General features: G+C 38.5%; 1 protein-coding gene across 1 annotated transcript; it reads right to left on the bottom strand.

The window, feature by feature from the left end:
- Nucleotides 1-11068: 11068 nt before the first annotated feature.
- On the bottom strand, nucleotides 11069-16952 carry LOC109107302 (transmembrane protein 178B-like). The gene is made up of 4 exons (XM_042715793.1): nucleotides 16568-16952; nucleotides 15249-15362; nucleotides 12958-13095; nucleotides 11069-12667 (listed from the first exon to the last, which is right to left on the bottom strand). The coding sequence occupies exons 1-4, from the start codon at nucleotides 16938-16940 to the stop codon at nucleotides 12411-12413; spliced, it is 882 nt and encodes a 293-aa protein (XP_042571727.1). The 5' UTR covers nucleotides 16941-16952; the 3' UTR covers nucleotides 11069-12410.
- Nucleotides 16953-17659: the final 707 nt, after the last annotated feature.

The raw sequence follows: 17659 nt of genomic DNA, 5'->3' as shown, positions 1-17659 counted from the left end.
CCAAAGCACTTTTATGTAAATGATATGATCACAGATAATAACTTAGATGTGCTCTGTTTGACAGAAACCTGGCTTAAACAAGATGATTACATTATTTTTACAACAAGCTCTACTCTACACCAGCGGTTCTCAATTCCAGTCCTCGCGCACCCCAACTCTGCATATTTTGCAAGTCTCTCTTTGTTAACACACCTGATTCAGATAATCAGCTCGTTAGAAGTGAGCTCCATGCATGAACTGTGTTCAATGCTCCCTACTCCCTGAGCAGGGGAAATCTGTTGAAGTTTATCTTCACTTTGGAATATTCATTCACGGATTTGTGCTGCACAACGTCTTCACAAATGGACAAGTGTGACATCATATACCTCTTTAAATAAATACAATTTAAATTCACATCTCGCACACTTCAATGCACTTTAAATGGAACATATATGTTCGCTTTGAACTGGAATCATGGCGGAATATCTTGTGATGTCTACTTTGCAGGGCACTTACATTCGAATAGAACAAATGTCTGAAGCCATAAGAGAAACATACAAAATGTGCAGAGCAGGGGGGTGCGAGGACTGGAATTGAGAACCGCTACTCTAAACTCGCGTTTGAATCATCAGTGGCAAATCCTTTACACATGTAAACGTGTAATCAAAATTACACCTTTTTTCTTTGCGTGAACATTTGGACGGTGTTATGCAAATCTTCCCACATTGTGATGTAGACATGTGGGGCCATGTTTAAACAAGGCATTTTAGGAGGGCGTGGACAAGTCTTAACTTTTCTAAAGAATATCTCTTTGGGTTTGAGACTTTAGTCTTTGCAAATGTACAGATCTTATCTATTAACAAACAGCTTGTAACACTCCAAAGAGAAAGGAAAACTTGAAATTGCATCATGTGACCCCTTTAATTGTTGGTGATTTTAATATTCATGTTGATAATGAAAAAGATTAATTGGCATCAGCATTTATAAACATTGTGAACTCTATTGGGGTTAGACAAAAAGTGTCCGGACCTAATCCTTGTCGTAATCATACTTTAGATTTAATACTGTCACATGGAATTGATCTCAGTGGCATTGAAATTCTGCAGCAGAGCGATGACATCTTGGATCATTATCAAAATATGAGTATATCAAATAGCTCAGGAAAACTTGATGGTGTAACAGAAAGTATTGACTCTCTCTTTTCGCACTTTAGATAGAAAACAAAACTAGAGGTATTTCGTATTGCATGGTGGGAAAGTACTTCTACTTATAGAAAAGCTCTAAAAACTGCTAGATCAGCTTACTTTTAGTCTGTCTTTGAAGAAAACAAACACAACCCCAGACATTTATTCAATACACTGGCTAAATTAACGAAAATTAAAGCATCAACAGATGTAGACATTCTCCATCAGCACAGCAGTAATAACTTTATGAACTTCTTTACTTTCAAGATCGATACTATTATGATAAAATTCTAACCATGCAGTCGTCAGCCACAGTATCACATCAGATAGTGAGCTATAGATCCCCTGAAGAACAATTCAACTCATTCTCTGCTATAGGAGAGGAAGAACACTGTTAGAATACTGTCTAACACAAGATGTTTCGGTGTCTATCCAAACACCTTCATCAGTTGTAAAAACAGGAAGTAACTCTGGCAAATATATCCACAAAAGTCACATGATCAACAGACCTATAGAGGTCATATGACTACTAGATTTAATGTGTAACACATGCCAGAGTAGATAGTGTTACTGCTCATGATGGTACCACTCCTACTCTCCGGACAGAGCACCCCGATCACTCCTTGCAGCGTTGTGGCAAGCTTTTTATAGTCCAGTGATTTTAATAAAAAAATACAATTTTTGGAATGTTTTAACACCTGGATGGTTTAGTGATTTATTGGGTGGTTGCTCTGCACGCTTAATAAACAAACTCCAGTTAGTCCAAAATGCAACAGCTAGAGTTCATACTAGAAACAGGAAGTACGACCATATAACCACTTCATGCTGGTTATGTCTGACAAGAGGAGAACTGGCCCCCTGACTGAGCCTGGTTTCTCCCAAGGTTTTTTCTCCATTTCTGTCACCGATAGAGTTATGGTTTCTTGTATCATACCAATAACAAATTTAAACAATTAGAAGCCAATTCAGAAGAGATAATGCAATTTTGAATCACACTGTAGCCACATGGCAATTCAGTGCTCTTGCATCTACAACCTTTTACCTAAGTATTTCAAATAACACTCACAGCAAAGCAATCATGCCATTAAAGAATAAATGTAACTAGTCTATGTGCACATATAGTAGCACAAACAACTATAAAGTGTGTATTATGAACACAATGTGTTTAACACAATTACACATTTGAAAATAAAAATAAATGCATACCTGACAGCAGAGAAACACACAACAGCATGTGAGAGTTTTAGTGCACAGCTCCAAACTCACACACACAGTGTGTTTTTTTTTTTTTTTTTGTAACAGAATCCCAAATTAATGTCTTGCCACTTTACTTATATATCCAGGCCAGAACAAAGAAATATTCAGATCAGTTGTAAAAACATAAAAGACCTTTTGGTTTGTCAGGATCACGTGACCCAAGGGTCACACCTGACCGGAGAAGGGAAAACATTCTCACAGACCCTGAGGAGGACACACCCGCTCAGCAGCAGAACAGAATTCTTCAAAAGTTTTCATATGTGACTGCTGTGAAATGGAAGGGTTTTTTATTTTTTTATTTTTAATTTTTTACTATTTTACTATTTTACCAATCACACGGACACCTTTACAATAATCCCGTTTCCACTGCAGGAAATTTCCCCAGCAACTAGGGACTTTGGGCTGGTTTCCACACAGAGGACAAACCAGGATCTAAATAAAGTTCCAGGTAAAAATTTGAACCTCAGAAAGTCCCTGCTCACGAGGTAGTACTTTTTCAATGGAAATGGTGACAAAAAATTATGATTGTCCATCGCTTTGTATGACATTATCGTTGTTCGACATTAACGCTCCCTCCTGGACTGGGAGGAGCAGTCGCGCACAGTCCTGCATCACCAGACTATTTTCCTTTTTTTTTTTTTTTTTTTTTTTTTGCTTTGTTGCATGCCATCTATTTTGTGCAACTTCCTGAAGTTTGGATTCATGGGGAGAACAAAATGCAACAAGTTGTTCAATGAATTAAACTCATGCTTTTTAAATTCAGCCCAGGGGTTTCTAGTTGAGCTCATTATCATCATTTGGGTTCTTGATAGTGTATTTTGTTTGTAGTTGTTACTTTTACAATTTGACTTTTACAATTAACATTACAATTTATCATTTGTCTGGAGCTCTAGCTAAACCCTTTTGTTTTAAATGATCTCACTCATTTTGTGCATGTAATAATTAATATTGTGTGTATTGATTTGGCTATACTGTATACTTGTGAGGGCTAAAAATGTGCTCAAAATTGTGAAACGTTGAAAATATCTAATTGATATGGTTCTCACTATTTGAAATGCTCACAAGTCAGCCAAATCTTGTTCTACTATAAATCTAATGATGTCAGCGGGTTTTTGTGAGGGTTAGCTTTAGTATTTAGTAACTATCAATAGCTCCCAAAGCCCGTGTCTGAGTGTGTCTTCCTGGAATCTGCCCTCAGTAAACAAACAACAGCTGGTGCTCATCATAGCACCCCCACACCTACTACACACACACTTACTCACAATGCTTATACACACTGTGTCAACACAGAACCGCTTTGGCTATTTCTAGCTAAACTGTTAAGTGTGTTTCTTTTTCTTTCATAATCTTCATCAGTCATTATCATATAAACAGCGCATCTGTGCAGTGTTTAGTGCTGAGCACTTAAGTTACTCTGATATTTTTGATAGTGTTTTGATAGGGATTGAACATTTTATATACCCACATATTCTGCTGGAGAGAAATGTCAGACAGCTTAATATAAAGCACCAGAATAGAAACTACAAGAGAAGAAGTGTTTGAGTTCATACTGACATCTTGCTGACTGTGGTCAAATTTGAGCACAGTTTGAGACTTTGTGGAGATTTCTGGTTTTCAGTCTCAGCAAAGATCTCAGAAGCAATTAAGATCTTAAAGAAATCTCATTTGTGATATTTCTTTCCTATGGGGAAGTATATAATTAAAGAGCTGAAAAAGAGAGAGCGATCTGTAGTCTGGCATGCAGAGAGAGATTTGATCCTGATGGCCTTCTTCCTGTGTGTGTCTCACCTCAGACTCCCTTTTCCCCCGGTGGGACCCCAGTCCAAACACAAGCCTTCCCCATCCAGCCCTGTCTGATCCAGCCGCGCTGCACACCAGCTCCAAACCACAACCACTGTAGCTTCATTATCCAGGTTATGGATAATGAAACTTTTTTATTTATTTATTTATTTATTTTTAAATGTGGAGTTAAATGCATAATTGCAATCTTATGAGGGGCACTGCTCACTGGAGAAAGTTTCTTAATGTGTGAAATTCTTCAGTGTTTTCATTGCACATTAATGCTAACATTAACAATACCTCAAATTGTGTCTTGTTGAGGAGAGGTGTGCTTTATTATATACAATATATTATATATATATTATTAGGTATTTTTATTTGACCATTAATTACTGTTAATGCATTCAACAGCAACAGTTTTTCAGTATTTATAAAAGCACACTAAAATACAACTGAACTTTACAGAAATTAACTGCAGTTAACATACAATTAAGTGTCTGAAAACACTGCATTCAGTTTGCACTTAAGTTTTTTTTTTTTTTTTTAAGTAGATTATTTCTGTAATAAGTATTTAAAAATTTTATATAAAAAGTATAAAATTTTGTTGTTGTTGTTGTTGTTGTTGTTGTTGTTTTTTTTTTTTTTTTTGTTTTTTTGCATTGGCAAGCAGGGCTCACATTTTCTTCACAAAATGTTTAGTCTATATTAGTGGAAAAGCAGAGAACAAATCAGAAACCAGAAGCAATGAATAAATAAACACTTTAATGAGATTTCACATGTGCTTTCAGTCTTGAGTTTTCAAGTTCTTTCAGTGCTTTCAGTTTTGAGTATCCATGGACTCTTTTTGGGATCCAGTTGGTTTTTCACACTTGAAATTGTCAGGGTCTATCTTAACCCTGCGTACACATAATCCTGGGTTATTTCGTTCCATATTTCACCAAATTTCATACATTATCCTGTATTAGTAAGTAATCCATGTTAATCAGCTTCTGAAATTTTACTGTATACCCTAATAACTTGTATCTCTAATATTTGCATATCAAGTTAATAACAGTGATTGGACAAAAACAGGTCGCAGGGAGCACACAGTCTGTTTTAATAACAAAGCACACAACTATTAAACAAGGTACTGTAAGCTAAGGTAGACTGAAAGCTAAGACAGTCATTTTGGTAAAATGGCTGTGAAAATAACAAAAAAAAAAAAGAGTAATAAAACATTCTTCAAATATTGTTTAGTTTAAGATGACATGGGTCACAGTCAAAAACCTTTTACTCATTTTTGTTGGAAAAGACAACAAAAAAGTACAGTATTTTGTTTATGGAAAGCTCCAGAAAACTGCTGAACTAAGAGTTTCTCACTTTCGTACCAAGTTAGACTGTCAGACATCTGTGCAAACACATGGATGTGGCTCCTCTCTTGTTTCTGTTTCAGATTCAGCGTACGGAGAGTGAGACGCTGTGTTAGCAAAGCGTGCTTGTGTTTTACTGAAACAGATATTCACATCCTGACCTGAAAAAAAAAACACTTAACAACTCTGTCACTGAATCAATGGAAATCTCCTAAATTGTTCTGATTTTCCTAAATAATATGGTAATTTAGTGACCAAAAATGGATAGGGAGAGTTGATTTGGAAGATCTGAATGTTTACCACAGTAAAAGGACAGATCTACCCTACCTAGGCATGAGCTGTGACTCACAGAAGTGAGCAAGACACAGCCATGACAAATGAATTTCTCAGACAACATTTTCCACAGTTTATTCATGCACCACTAGAATAAAGGAGACTTTTGTGTATTGGTTAGTATGAAGCATTTAAAATGGTTCTTAAATATATTCACTATATGTAGAAGTAAAATAAAGTTCCGTTATATATTAAAATAAATACTGAGGTTTCAAAAAGTCCTGGATGACATTGAAAATCTGAGATTCAAAATGAAATCTAGGCTTGTTAAATGTTTAAATTTTTTTGAATATATATATATATATATATATTTATATATATATTGTGCAGGCGTCCCGAGCTCACATCAGCGTTGCCCTGGAAATGGACTAGGAACACCTGCATGCGCTCACAGCTGAGAGTCATAAGCCCGCGGCCAGATAAACCGCGTAAGGCCTGACGGTGATTGAGACACTTTCTCCCTGATGCTGAGATCTAACGTGTTTTCTCCCCTTGCATTCCAGAAACCAGTGAGTGACCAGTCAGCCCGAACTCAAGCGACAAACAGACACGCCGCCACTGGAACTCTCTCACGGAGAGCACCGACTCACCTCAGCACCCACTCCCCTCACTTGGACACTTGATCTGTGAATAAATCCACCCTCCGGGGTATTTATTTGAGCCCTTCTTGCCATGTGTTCCTTCCACCCTGTGACATTGGTGGAGAATGTGGACAAGTTAATCTAAGATACACCGACAAGTGATCTCCGTCCATTCACCCTTTCTCACTTTTTTCCCCCTTCCAGACGGCCACTCCTGGACAACAGCCAACAGCATGGACAAAGTCCTCCAACAGTTGACGGAGGTTAGCATCCGCCATCAGAAAATAGTCGAGCATCTCGCCACATGACAGGGGGAAACCGAGCAGGAGCTCGCCACCCTCTGCACCGCCAGTGCGCCCTGATTCCAGATCCCCGGGTGCAGGCCGCCCAGTTGTTGCCGAAGATGACCGCACATGATGAGGTGGAAGTCTTTCTGCAGATGTTTGAGAACTACTGAGGGCTGGGATCATGACGACTGGGCACGAACGCTGGCCCCTCTCCAGACTGGGGAAGCCCAACGTGCCTTCTTCAGTTTACCTGCCACCCTGGCCACGCAGTAAGAGGAAGTGAAGAGGGAAATTCTGGCCCGGGTGGGGCTGTCACCAATCTGCGCGGCACAATACTTCCATGACTGGGTCTATCAACCCCACTTGCAAGCCCGTGCCCAGGCCGCCGAGTTATCTAGTCTCGCGCAATACTGGCTGTTAGATGGGGATCCCACGGCCGCCCAAGTAACGGAACATGTGGTGGTTGATCGACTCCTCCGGGCTGTACCCCATACCCACCAGCAAACCGTGGGGATGCGGAACCCCGCGACCACTATGGACCTCGTGGAGGCGATAGAGCTGGTGGAGGTGGCCCACCAACGGGATGCTGGGGAGCAAGTGCACGCTGGAGGGCATCTCTCGACCAGTAATGAGCCTATGCCGATGAAAGTCACCTCAAATCCCACCCGGACTTGGCTGGCAGGTTGCATCGCACATCGGGATCTGCCGGTAGGAGCCCCGGAAGTCCGCGTCAAGGTCAACGGCCAGCCGTGTTGGGCTCTGTTGGACTCTGGCAGCTCAGTCAGCCTTATCCAAGCTCACCTCCTTCCGCCCCGCAGCGAAACCAAGGCTGTTCTGCCAATAACGTGTGTACACGGAGACACACAACAAGTACCGGCCCGCCGCGTGATGATCTCCACCGCCTTGGGGTCCTGGCCTGTTGAAGTCGGCGTGATGAAGGACCTCCCCGTGCCTGTCCTCCTTTGGAAGAGACTGGCCGGGCTTTGACAGTCTGTTGGCCGCTGCATGCAACCTGCCAGCCCAAGAGGGAGCCGCCGAGTGCGACGTCCGGTGAAAGGGCCTCGTCGGCGCCCCGTTCTCTTAGCCTCGGACAGTGGGAGAGATGGTGAGTCCCCCTCCCATAACTCTAACCTCTATTATGATGTCTTCCAGCAGGTGACGGGAGGGGGCTCGTTCGGCCACGCTCAGCATGAAGACAACCGGCTTAAGCATTGCTGGATGCAGGTGCGTTCAATAGAGGGCAAGGAGACTGGGATGGGACCCCATCTTCTCCAACACTTTATTGTTGAGAACAGCCTGCTATACTGTGTTGAGTTATGGTCCTGGTCCCCAACATGGCCTGTAAATTCCTCGCCACCTGGCAGGGTCTGTACCTGCTGCAAACGGACGCCTCCGAAACGGGATTGGGAGCCGTTCTGTCTCAAGTCCTGGACGGTGAAGAACATCCCGTATTATTTATTAGCAGGAAGCTGACCCCGGACGAGAAAAATTATGCAACCATGGAAAAGGAAGCTCTGGCAGTGAAGTGGGCAGTCCTGGAGCTCCACTATTACCTACTCGGCCATAAGTTCACCCTCATAACTGATCACGTGCATCTACAGTGGATGGTCCGGGCCAAGGACACTAACACCAGGGTGACCCGGTGGTTCCTCGCACTCCGGAACTTCCACTTCATCGTCTGTCACCATGCCGGAGCAGCCAATGCTGATGGCCTTTCTCGGATTTGGTCAGCTTTTGCAGGTCTATCAGGGGTCACTCCCCACCCACCCCCAATAACCCCTTTGTTAACACCGTATGTTTCCACCAGGACCAGGACAATGCTTAGGTGGGGGGAGTGTGACGAGCGTCCCGATATATATATATATATATATATATATATATATATATATATATATATATATATATATATATATATATATATATATATATATTTGTATACACACACAGTGGGTGTAGAAGATTTGTTTTATCCAGCTGTATTTACTCAGTCCAACTTATAACATCCAACTGAAAGATATAACTAAAAGATTATAATTAAAATAAATAAATAAACAGAATCACTGAGTTGGAAAAAGGATCACCCCCTCCTGAAAATGACCTTTAAACTCAACTCAATCACCTTCTCAATGGCACACAAAGCCATTTGACTTTCAGCTGTGCTCATTTTGATCAGCTCAGCATGAAAAGAGCTTTCCTGGAGCATTTCCGTCCTTGGTAGAGCAACTGAAGCAAACAATCAACTATGGTTGGTAAGAAACTGTCAAAAGATCCTCGGGATAAAGTTGTGGACAGAAACAAGACATTAGATGGAGACAAAAACATTTCAAAGGCTTTATCAATGCCTAGGAGCACAGTGAAGTCTATTATTAAGAAGTGGAAGGTATTTGGAAGAACACAGACCCTCTCTGGATCAGGATGTCGCTCCAAACTGATGAAAGAGCCAGAGGAAACTGGTCAGAGAGGCGACCAAGAGACCTATAGCAACACTGAAGCAGCTTGAGGAGTTTATGACAAAGAGTGATCATTGTGTGCGTGTGACAACAATATCACAAATTCTCCACAAATGTGGTTTGTATGGGAGGGCTGCAAGAAAAAAGCCGCTACTCAATAAAGTCCACAATGCAGTCAGACTGAGCTTTGCCAAAACACACCTTGAAGATTCTGAGGCAGATGAGACTAAAACTGAATTATTTGGCTCAACACCAAACAATATATCTGGCAGAAATCCAATACAGCTCAGCATCCAAATAACCGCACTCCTCCTGTAAAGCATGGAGCTGGTAATATCCTGTTCTGGGTGTTTCTCTGCTGCAGGGACTGGAGCACTCGTCAGGATAGAAGGAAACATGGACGGGGCAAAATACCATTCCAAGAAAATAATTCTTGAGGAAAATCTGCTGCCCTCTGCCAGAAAGCTGTCAATGGGAATAAGTTTTACCTTCCTTTACCCTCATGACAATGACCCAGAGAACAGAGCAGAACTGAGCACACAGTGCTTGAAGGAGAAAAAGGTGAATGTCTTGCATGGTCGCGTCAGAGTCCAGACTGAAACCCCACTGAAAATCTGTGGAATGCAATCCACAAACACTCACCATCAGACTGAATGGAACTTTCTGCAAAGAAGAGTGGGAAAATATTGCACCATCTAGATGTGCAAAGTTACAGTAGACGAGACAAATACCAACAGACTAAATCCCAACTGATCTGTTTTCCAACTACGTGATATATATATATATATTTTTTTTTTTTTCTTCTTCTTCTTCTTAATGTATATATTTGTACTAGTCGTCTCAGACATGTGCACCCCACTAGACACTTTACAGAATACAGCAATAATGTGCCTTCGACAGACTAATTGGAAAAACATTCAGTAAGTACTTTGTGAGAAAAAAGTTGTGCCACATGAAAAAATGCACAGGTTTACTTTGCTGAACCACTGAACATTGAAAATATTCTTAGTCAAACCATATTCTTTGAATTAACTGTTTTTAGTTTAGTTTGAATCTAAAGAATGCCTAGCTTGGATGAAGCCAATCTTCTTCATGGTGGATGTGGTATGGAGCAGTGAAGATCTCAGGAAACCAAAATAAAGTTTGACATTGAAATAGATTGGCACTGAAATAGATTTACATTAATTCCTAAACATTGGATATACTTACAGGAACCCCTGAAAGGTTAATGTTTTTGAAAATACAATGTATGACTATTGTAAGAGCCACATTAAAATGTTCTTACAATGTTGCTGAACAGAAACAGTTAAAAAATCTAACTACAGAGAAATAGAAAAATATTATAATTAAAAGACAGCACATTCCGTCTTAATGTAAATTATTAAAAACAGAAGTATAAATTACGAATAACCATATAATTTCTGGTAAAAATAAATAAATAAATAAAATAAAAAATATGATAAGGTTCATTCAACAATACCTTTTAGTTTTTTATTGTAATTTTTTATTGTAAAGTGGATATTATGAAAATTGTATAAGTTAATTAAACATGTCCTGCTGTTTATGGGATATTTATGTGTGGTCCTGAATATTTGCACTCGGTTTACGAACATTCATGAAGGTATTAAATTTCAACACAAATATTGCTTAAAAGTCCAAAGGCTGCAGAAAATGACAACCCCAGACAGAAATAACTGAGATTCCATTTGTGGTCTCACTATTTTAATTTTTTTTTTCTGTTTTATGAGCCCGGCCAGAAATCTACTGGAATAAAACTACCCATCCAAATAACACTCAAACTTCACTGCCATTATGACCGAACACAGTTTCATAAATCAAAAACAACAAAGTGAATCACAAATGATGAATCAGGATCATTTTATTAAAAAAAATTGTTCATAATATAATTTCAAAACAAACCATGTCCTGTCTAATATCTCATAACACTGCAATTCAAAAGACTCCTTGATGATGAGGTTGTGCACAAAGAGGCTCATTTTCACATATTGCCTTCAAATTCACTTTGCTTGTGCTTTGACATTTTCAGTTTGAGTGTAAAAAACAAACAAATAGGAAGACACTGAAGACAATGATATCTATTTGAGTTGTGACTAGATCTGTTTTTCTCTTTTCTACGTATCAGGCAAAACCAAAACACAGAACAGTTTATTGAACGAAAAGATTAATCTTGTCATCCTCGGAGACATTTCCATTTTTAAATCCACTGAGAGACATAAACAGGAGAAAGGAGGAGCGATACAGATGGGAAAGCAACAGAAGGTCAATCATTAGGACAGATGAGAGATAGACAAAAAAGGATATGAACATAATGACAGGCAAAGATCAATACAGAAAGAGAGCACCATAAGAGACGCAAATCTTCAGTAAAATATCAGCTATGAACCAGAGAAGATGCCTGTCTTTCTGTCTGTGTTTTGTCGAATCAGCATTTAGTGTTTTATTTTCCAGTAAAAACATCTAAATATCCTTTAAACAATATAAGTTCACTATATATTTAGTGTACATTTTCAGAGAATAGTGGACACGGGGGCTAGTTGTCACATAAGGAAAAGCTATTCTTTGTGAAAAAGAAGTCCACTTAAGCATACTTTAAAAAAAAGTGTTTGAAAAGATGTTGAAATTAAATTGCATGTTATTTATGATTAAAAGAAAACATATTATAGTTTGAATTTACATTGAAGGCAGTTAGTTTGACCCACTTCAGTAGGTCTTAAGTATATCTTTATGTGTCATTTCATAATTATATTATTTAATATTTGAAATATGGTTAAAGTATTTCTGCTGAATGCACTAACAAGCTTTTATGATAACCTAAAATATACCTTAACGTCATTTCTATCGAAACTTCTACTTTATGTATTTAAATATATATTTATAGTTATAAATTTATAATGATGAAGTTGCAATTTAGTGCACTTCTTTTTCACAAGGGATATAATGTATAGAACTTTTTTTTTTTTTCTGGAAAATAAGACAATGTTTTGCAGTGCATGTTTTCCTTCCGCTCCGGTCTGTTTAGCTCAGCTGCACTCTGGATCGTGATCTTATTATAGCAGTGTATCTGCACAGGCTCTGCAGTGTGTGTGACTGTTTATTTGCCATTTCTCTCTGACATGTAGAGACACTTGTCTACATCAGCTTGACATGTCTGTGCTAGTGGATCTATGCATATGATGGGAGTGTGTGAGCATCACACCATGCCGTTCTCCTGTCGCAGTTTGTGTGCGCTGCTGCTGCTGCTGATCTGGGGACTGTGCAGAGAGGGCGCCAGAGTGCACAGAAACCCAGCCAGCAGCGTCAGACCCAGACCGCCCCACGCGCTGAACATAGACCAGCCGTATCCGTGACTGATGTCCTCCGGCAGGCTGTACAGGTAGCGTGGGTACCGCGAGAGCTCAAAGTTAATGCCAGCCACACATGTGCACAAGGAAATGATGCAGCAGGTGCCTGTGAAACACAATCACAAACAACACAGTGAATTTATAACAACACAACAAGAACTCAAAATAGAAGAAAATGGAAGGTCAAGATAAGCATATTGCATCATGGGAAAGTATTCCCCACATGTATTCTGTACATACAGTAACACTGCATACTGTGTACAGTACTACATTTCTAGTAAGAGTAGTATGCCATTACAAACTTTTCCAAGGTAATATGGTATAAAAAATATATATTTTTTCTTGTCTCAGTAATGAGCTGCCATCTAGTGGTCGCTTGTACTGAATGAGTCTCACCTCCCATCAGGAAGAGCAGTCCAGCTACATACTGCATCAGCTCATTGTGTTTCCAGCAGCCCAGCGCACCAACGATCCAGCCAAACAGAATGATGGACACAGCCATACCGATGAAACCCGCCGTCATCCGCTGCAAATCTGCAGGAGAAAACAGAGCACTGAAGGTTCGCTTGGGAAAAAAGCAGTGCGCTTTATTGCAATGGATGTGCACTTGTAGTGTACTTCAAATCTTAAAAGTATACTATTTAAAAAAATAATAATAATTACTTGCAGATAATATTAATGAAATAACAGTCTGTTCCTTAACACACTTAAGTCGACTTTTAAAAAGTGCACTTTGTAATAATGGCAAATTTTAAGTAAATTTTAAATCATTGCTTTAATAATCTTTTTTGCACTTTAAAAAGTATATTTATTTTGATACTAACATACTAAAGCATATGTGAAGCCTGTAACATGAACGTAAACGTGAATAATAACTAAAGTGTGTTAGTCAATATTACATTTAACATTAGTATATTTACTAAATTTAAACTTCATCATCACAAATGTGCAACTACAAATATATTTAAATACATACCACACTTTTTTCAATTACATTAAAGTACATTTTAATAGTATATTTTTTGCATTTGGTAGTAGACTTTTACCCATATTTCGAAGACAACAGAAGTTATTATGGAATTATACTGTATATAAAGTTGCACTTTAACCTACTTAAGTGACTCGAGAAAGCAGTGTTAAGTTCAACTAACTGCATTTTGTATACATTTAATTTAATACATTTTTATTTAATTAACATGCAGTTAAGTGTCCAAAACATTCAGTATAGTTGCACCTATAAGCATATTATTTTAAAGTGTATTATTTCTGTAATAAGTACTGTTTTAAAAAATTATTCAGACCCACTTTACTATGTACTAACATTGAAATTAATCAATAGATACATACTATTCTACAACTTATTATGTGCATACCTGTATATGTTTTTACAATGTACCCATATTATATACACACACACACACACACACACACACACACACACTCACGCATGCATATAGATACATCTGTAATTAATTTCTGTATATCTTGTCTTTTGGGTATTATATATGTTCAGATTATTAACTATAAACATGTTCCACTAACATATAGCAACCACTCAAAGGTTCCAAACACTTTATGTCTTAATGCTGAACATCTGTTTATTACTGTTAAGATGCTTTGAAAAAATCTGTATTGTATAAAGCACTATAAATAAATGTGACTTGGCTTAAATTCATGGCTTTAAAACTTCACTTCAAACTTTAAACTATTTAACATCTTCAAGCTTCTGAAGCTAATTTAAACTTTCTGGCCAAGCTTTCTAAAACCAACATAAGAGTTTGAATCTAGTTTGTGTTACAACGCAAAAAGATTCAGACATTCAATAAACTGAAAGTAATGTAATGTCTAGTGCATAAAACCACCTCCCTCTGCAATAACTAGTTTAGTGAATTCATTGTGGAATTTATCCTTCGTTGCTTGAATAAATCATATTTGTTGTTTTAGATTTATTACAATTCAGGTATTGTCTCTTGCGCTATAAAATTAATACATGTATTTTTATTTAACTTTTCCTAATTGCTCTGCATCTTAGACTTTGTTATGTCATAATATAATCGGTCACATATTATGTCAGTCAGTCATTCTATTTAAATAAAAAATAAGCTGTTAAATCATTAATTCAATAAAACGCTTTCAGTTTTAGGGTTTGCAGTCTCATTATAGCTAATACGTATGTTAAATAAGAAGTGTTCAGTGTTTTTGGATGCATTTCAGGATTGTAGTATCATATGTGTTCTGGAAGGCCTGATAAATGGCCATCAATGTCAAAACCAGGTGCTAATTATAGAGGGAAAATACAGACTGATTTTCTGCGCTGATTTTGAGAGATGGATTTAAACAATGTAAAGTGTGTTAAATGAAGCAGAGAATACACTGTTATTGATAGCTGAAAGCAACAAATGAAATATATTATTTAATTAACAGTCGTCAAAGGTAATGTTAAGAGCTGTATAATAAGTGTTCCAGTTCTGTGCCGATTTCATGTTGGCCTGCAAATGTAATAATAAATAATTTAAAAGATGCTTTAATACAAAGTAGCATATAATACATTTAATACATGTTCAGAGATTAAGTGGGATGAAATGCACAATTATGATGGTTCATAGATCAATGCTGAGAGTGAAAACCTACAAACGTTTAGTGACCAGACATTCGCAGTAAATATAACATGCATTGATCTGACTTACGGAGAGCATGCCATTCGTCTTGTCTTATAGTTTTGGTGATGTTCACTGGCAGATTCCGTGGGATATTTGCTGAGAAATAGTAATATCTCACCGGTGTACAACGCTGAAGCAAACCTGAGAAAATTCACAGAAACAATCTGATAACTCCAGTCATAATAGTGCAGAGCAGTTTAGTGAAGATCAGATGGTACACGTTTGTTTGAAAGTCTGTGTGGAGAAATAACAAGCAGCAATTTTTTTAGGCACATTTCACAGAAACATCTAACATGTTCAGGCCCTTAACATTAGGTGCAATTAATCATCTGAATTATGATTATTGTTTATGACGATATTATGAAGTCAGTCAATCAATCCTCAATCTCTCTGCTGAGATTGACTTCACTTTCCTTCCCAGAGAACCCAGTAGCGTACATGTAAACATAATTATAACTGAATCATAATATTCATTGTCACCTTGCTGTATTAAAAAGTAGTGTATATTTTATAAACATATATTATTAAGAAGAGTGATTGTTGTCCACAAAAATAAGGTTCTTTATTGACATAAAGAACCTTTAAAATTCATGGAAACTTTCCATTGCACAAAGTTTTTTTTTATAGTGGAAAAATATAATTTGTACAATTTATATATAATTTTGAAATATATACACAGGAGAGTACTACATAAGTTAGAAATTTGATTGGATTTATGTTTTATTTCTTTAATGTATGTGTGGAAAATGCTTAGACATCAAGCTGATTATTTTTTATAAAACATGGTCATAAATTTTCTCTCAGACCCCAAACAGAACAGGAGTAAAAATCTACTTAATTTTAAGCAAGTCTATTTATCTTTGGCTAAGACCCAAAAGCTGCATCTCATTGCCCTGAAAGACTGTATAATTTATCACATTAAAGACAGAAATGTTTTAGATGCATGTAAATGCATCAGTGCATCAAAGAAAACTTCAAATCTATTTCTGCTTTTGTTATTAGACTAATCAAAAGTAACATGAAAAAGAAACAAATATAACATAGTGTACCAGAGAGTGTTAAGTGTGTTTTCCCTTAATGAAAGGCCCTCGGGGTCTCTTAGACCTCAAATGGATACCATTGCCCTGACAGACTCCGTCTGTTTCTGTATTTTAGCTGAAATGTGATGAATGTGGGAACGTGAGTGTGTGGTTGTGTTGATGTGAAAGATCAGCACCTTGGATAGCGCCAAACATTCTTCAACGCTCCTTCACACATGTTAAACAAACACATAAACACACTACAGCTGATCAACATCAACTTGGAATCTGGTAACTGCCCACATGGGGACCATTCAGCAGCATCACCTTTAAAAATCAGATCCTCGTTCTCCAGATCGAATCCTTCTCGGTGGCATTTCCTCCACAGCCCGGTCGTGGTTGAGTTGTAGTGGCGGCTGCAGCGTGATTCCATGACGGGCTTAGGGTGCGGGGATTCCCGCAGAGGAGCTCCGGGTTCCGGCTGACGCGCACCAGCGGCTTTTGGTCGCATCCGGAGTGGAAGGTTTTGGTTGGAGATATATATGTATCCTGGGTCATTTCTCTTGCTGGCGTATTTTTTGCATCGGTCCCGGTGATTCCGCGCATCTGTTTCGTACCAGTAGTCCGTGCTGATGGCCATGGTCAAGAGCCCAATGGAACAGAAGGCCAGGAAGAGCCCCGACGCCGTTAAAATCCTCATGATCCCCGCGGACAGCTGTCACGTCTTCCGCCGAACCCATATCATCCCAAACCCGACATAACAGCACGATAAATAAGCTGTTGGAGCTCTAGACAGATATGTTTGTGCCTCTGCCGCTGCTCGTCTGGAGTCGGGATGAAGGAGGACCAATGCCGACGCTGGAGACTGATGATGAAAGCGCTCCGGATTCGTCAGACAGCAGCTGTTATACCGCTGTCTCCATAAAGGATATTCGAGCGAATCTTATCATATATATGGATAAAAATCCACAAAGATTAAGTCTAATGTAGTCAAATGTAGGAGTTTTTTTATTATATTTTTTTTTATTAATTTTTATTTGTTTTTTACATAAAAACTTTACATAAAGACCAGGGGTGGCCAACAATTGTCCTGGAGAGCCACAGTCCTACAGAGTTTTGATCCAACCCTAATTAAATACAACTGAACAAGCTAATCAAGGTCTAAGGGTTACCAGAAAACTACAGGCAGGTGAGTTTTTATCAAGGTTGAGGCAAAACTCTGCAGGACTGTAGCTCTCCAGGACCGACGTTGCCCACCCCTGACAAACATTATTATGCAGTTGATACCCCTTTGCAACTATAAGGCTTCCACTCTTCTTTCCACACAGTTTTGGAGTATTTCTGAGGGTACTTTTGCTCATTCATCCAGTAGAGCATTTGTGAGGGCAGACACTGATGTTGAATGACAAGGATCCAACC

Source organism: Cyprinus carpio, chromosome A25 (assembly GCF_018340385.1).
Source record: "Cyprinus carpio isolate SPL01 chromosome A25, ASM1834038v1, whole genome shotgun sequence".
In the NCBI taxonomy this organism is placed as follows: domain Eukaryota; kingdom Metazoa; phylum Chordata; class Actinopteri; order Cypriniformes; family Cyprinidae; genus Cyprinus; species Cyprinus carpio.
The sequence above is the reverse complement of the archived record's forward strand: the minus strand, read 5'-3'. Positions and strand labels throughout refer to the sequence as shown.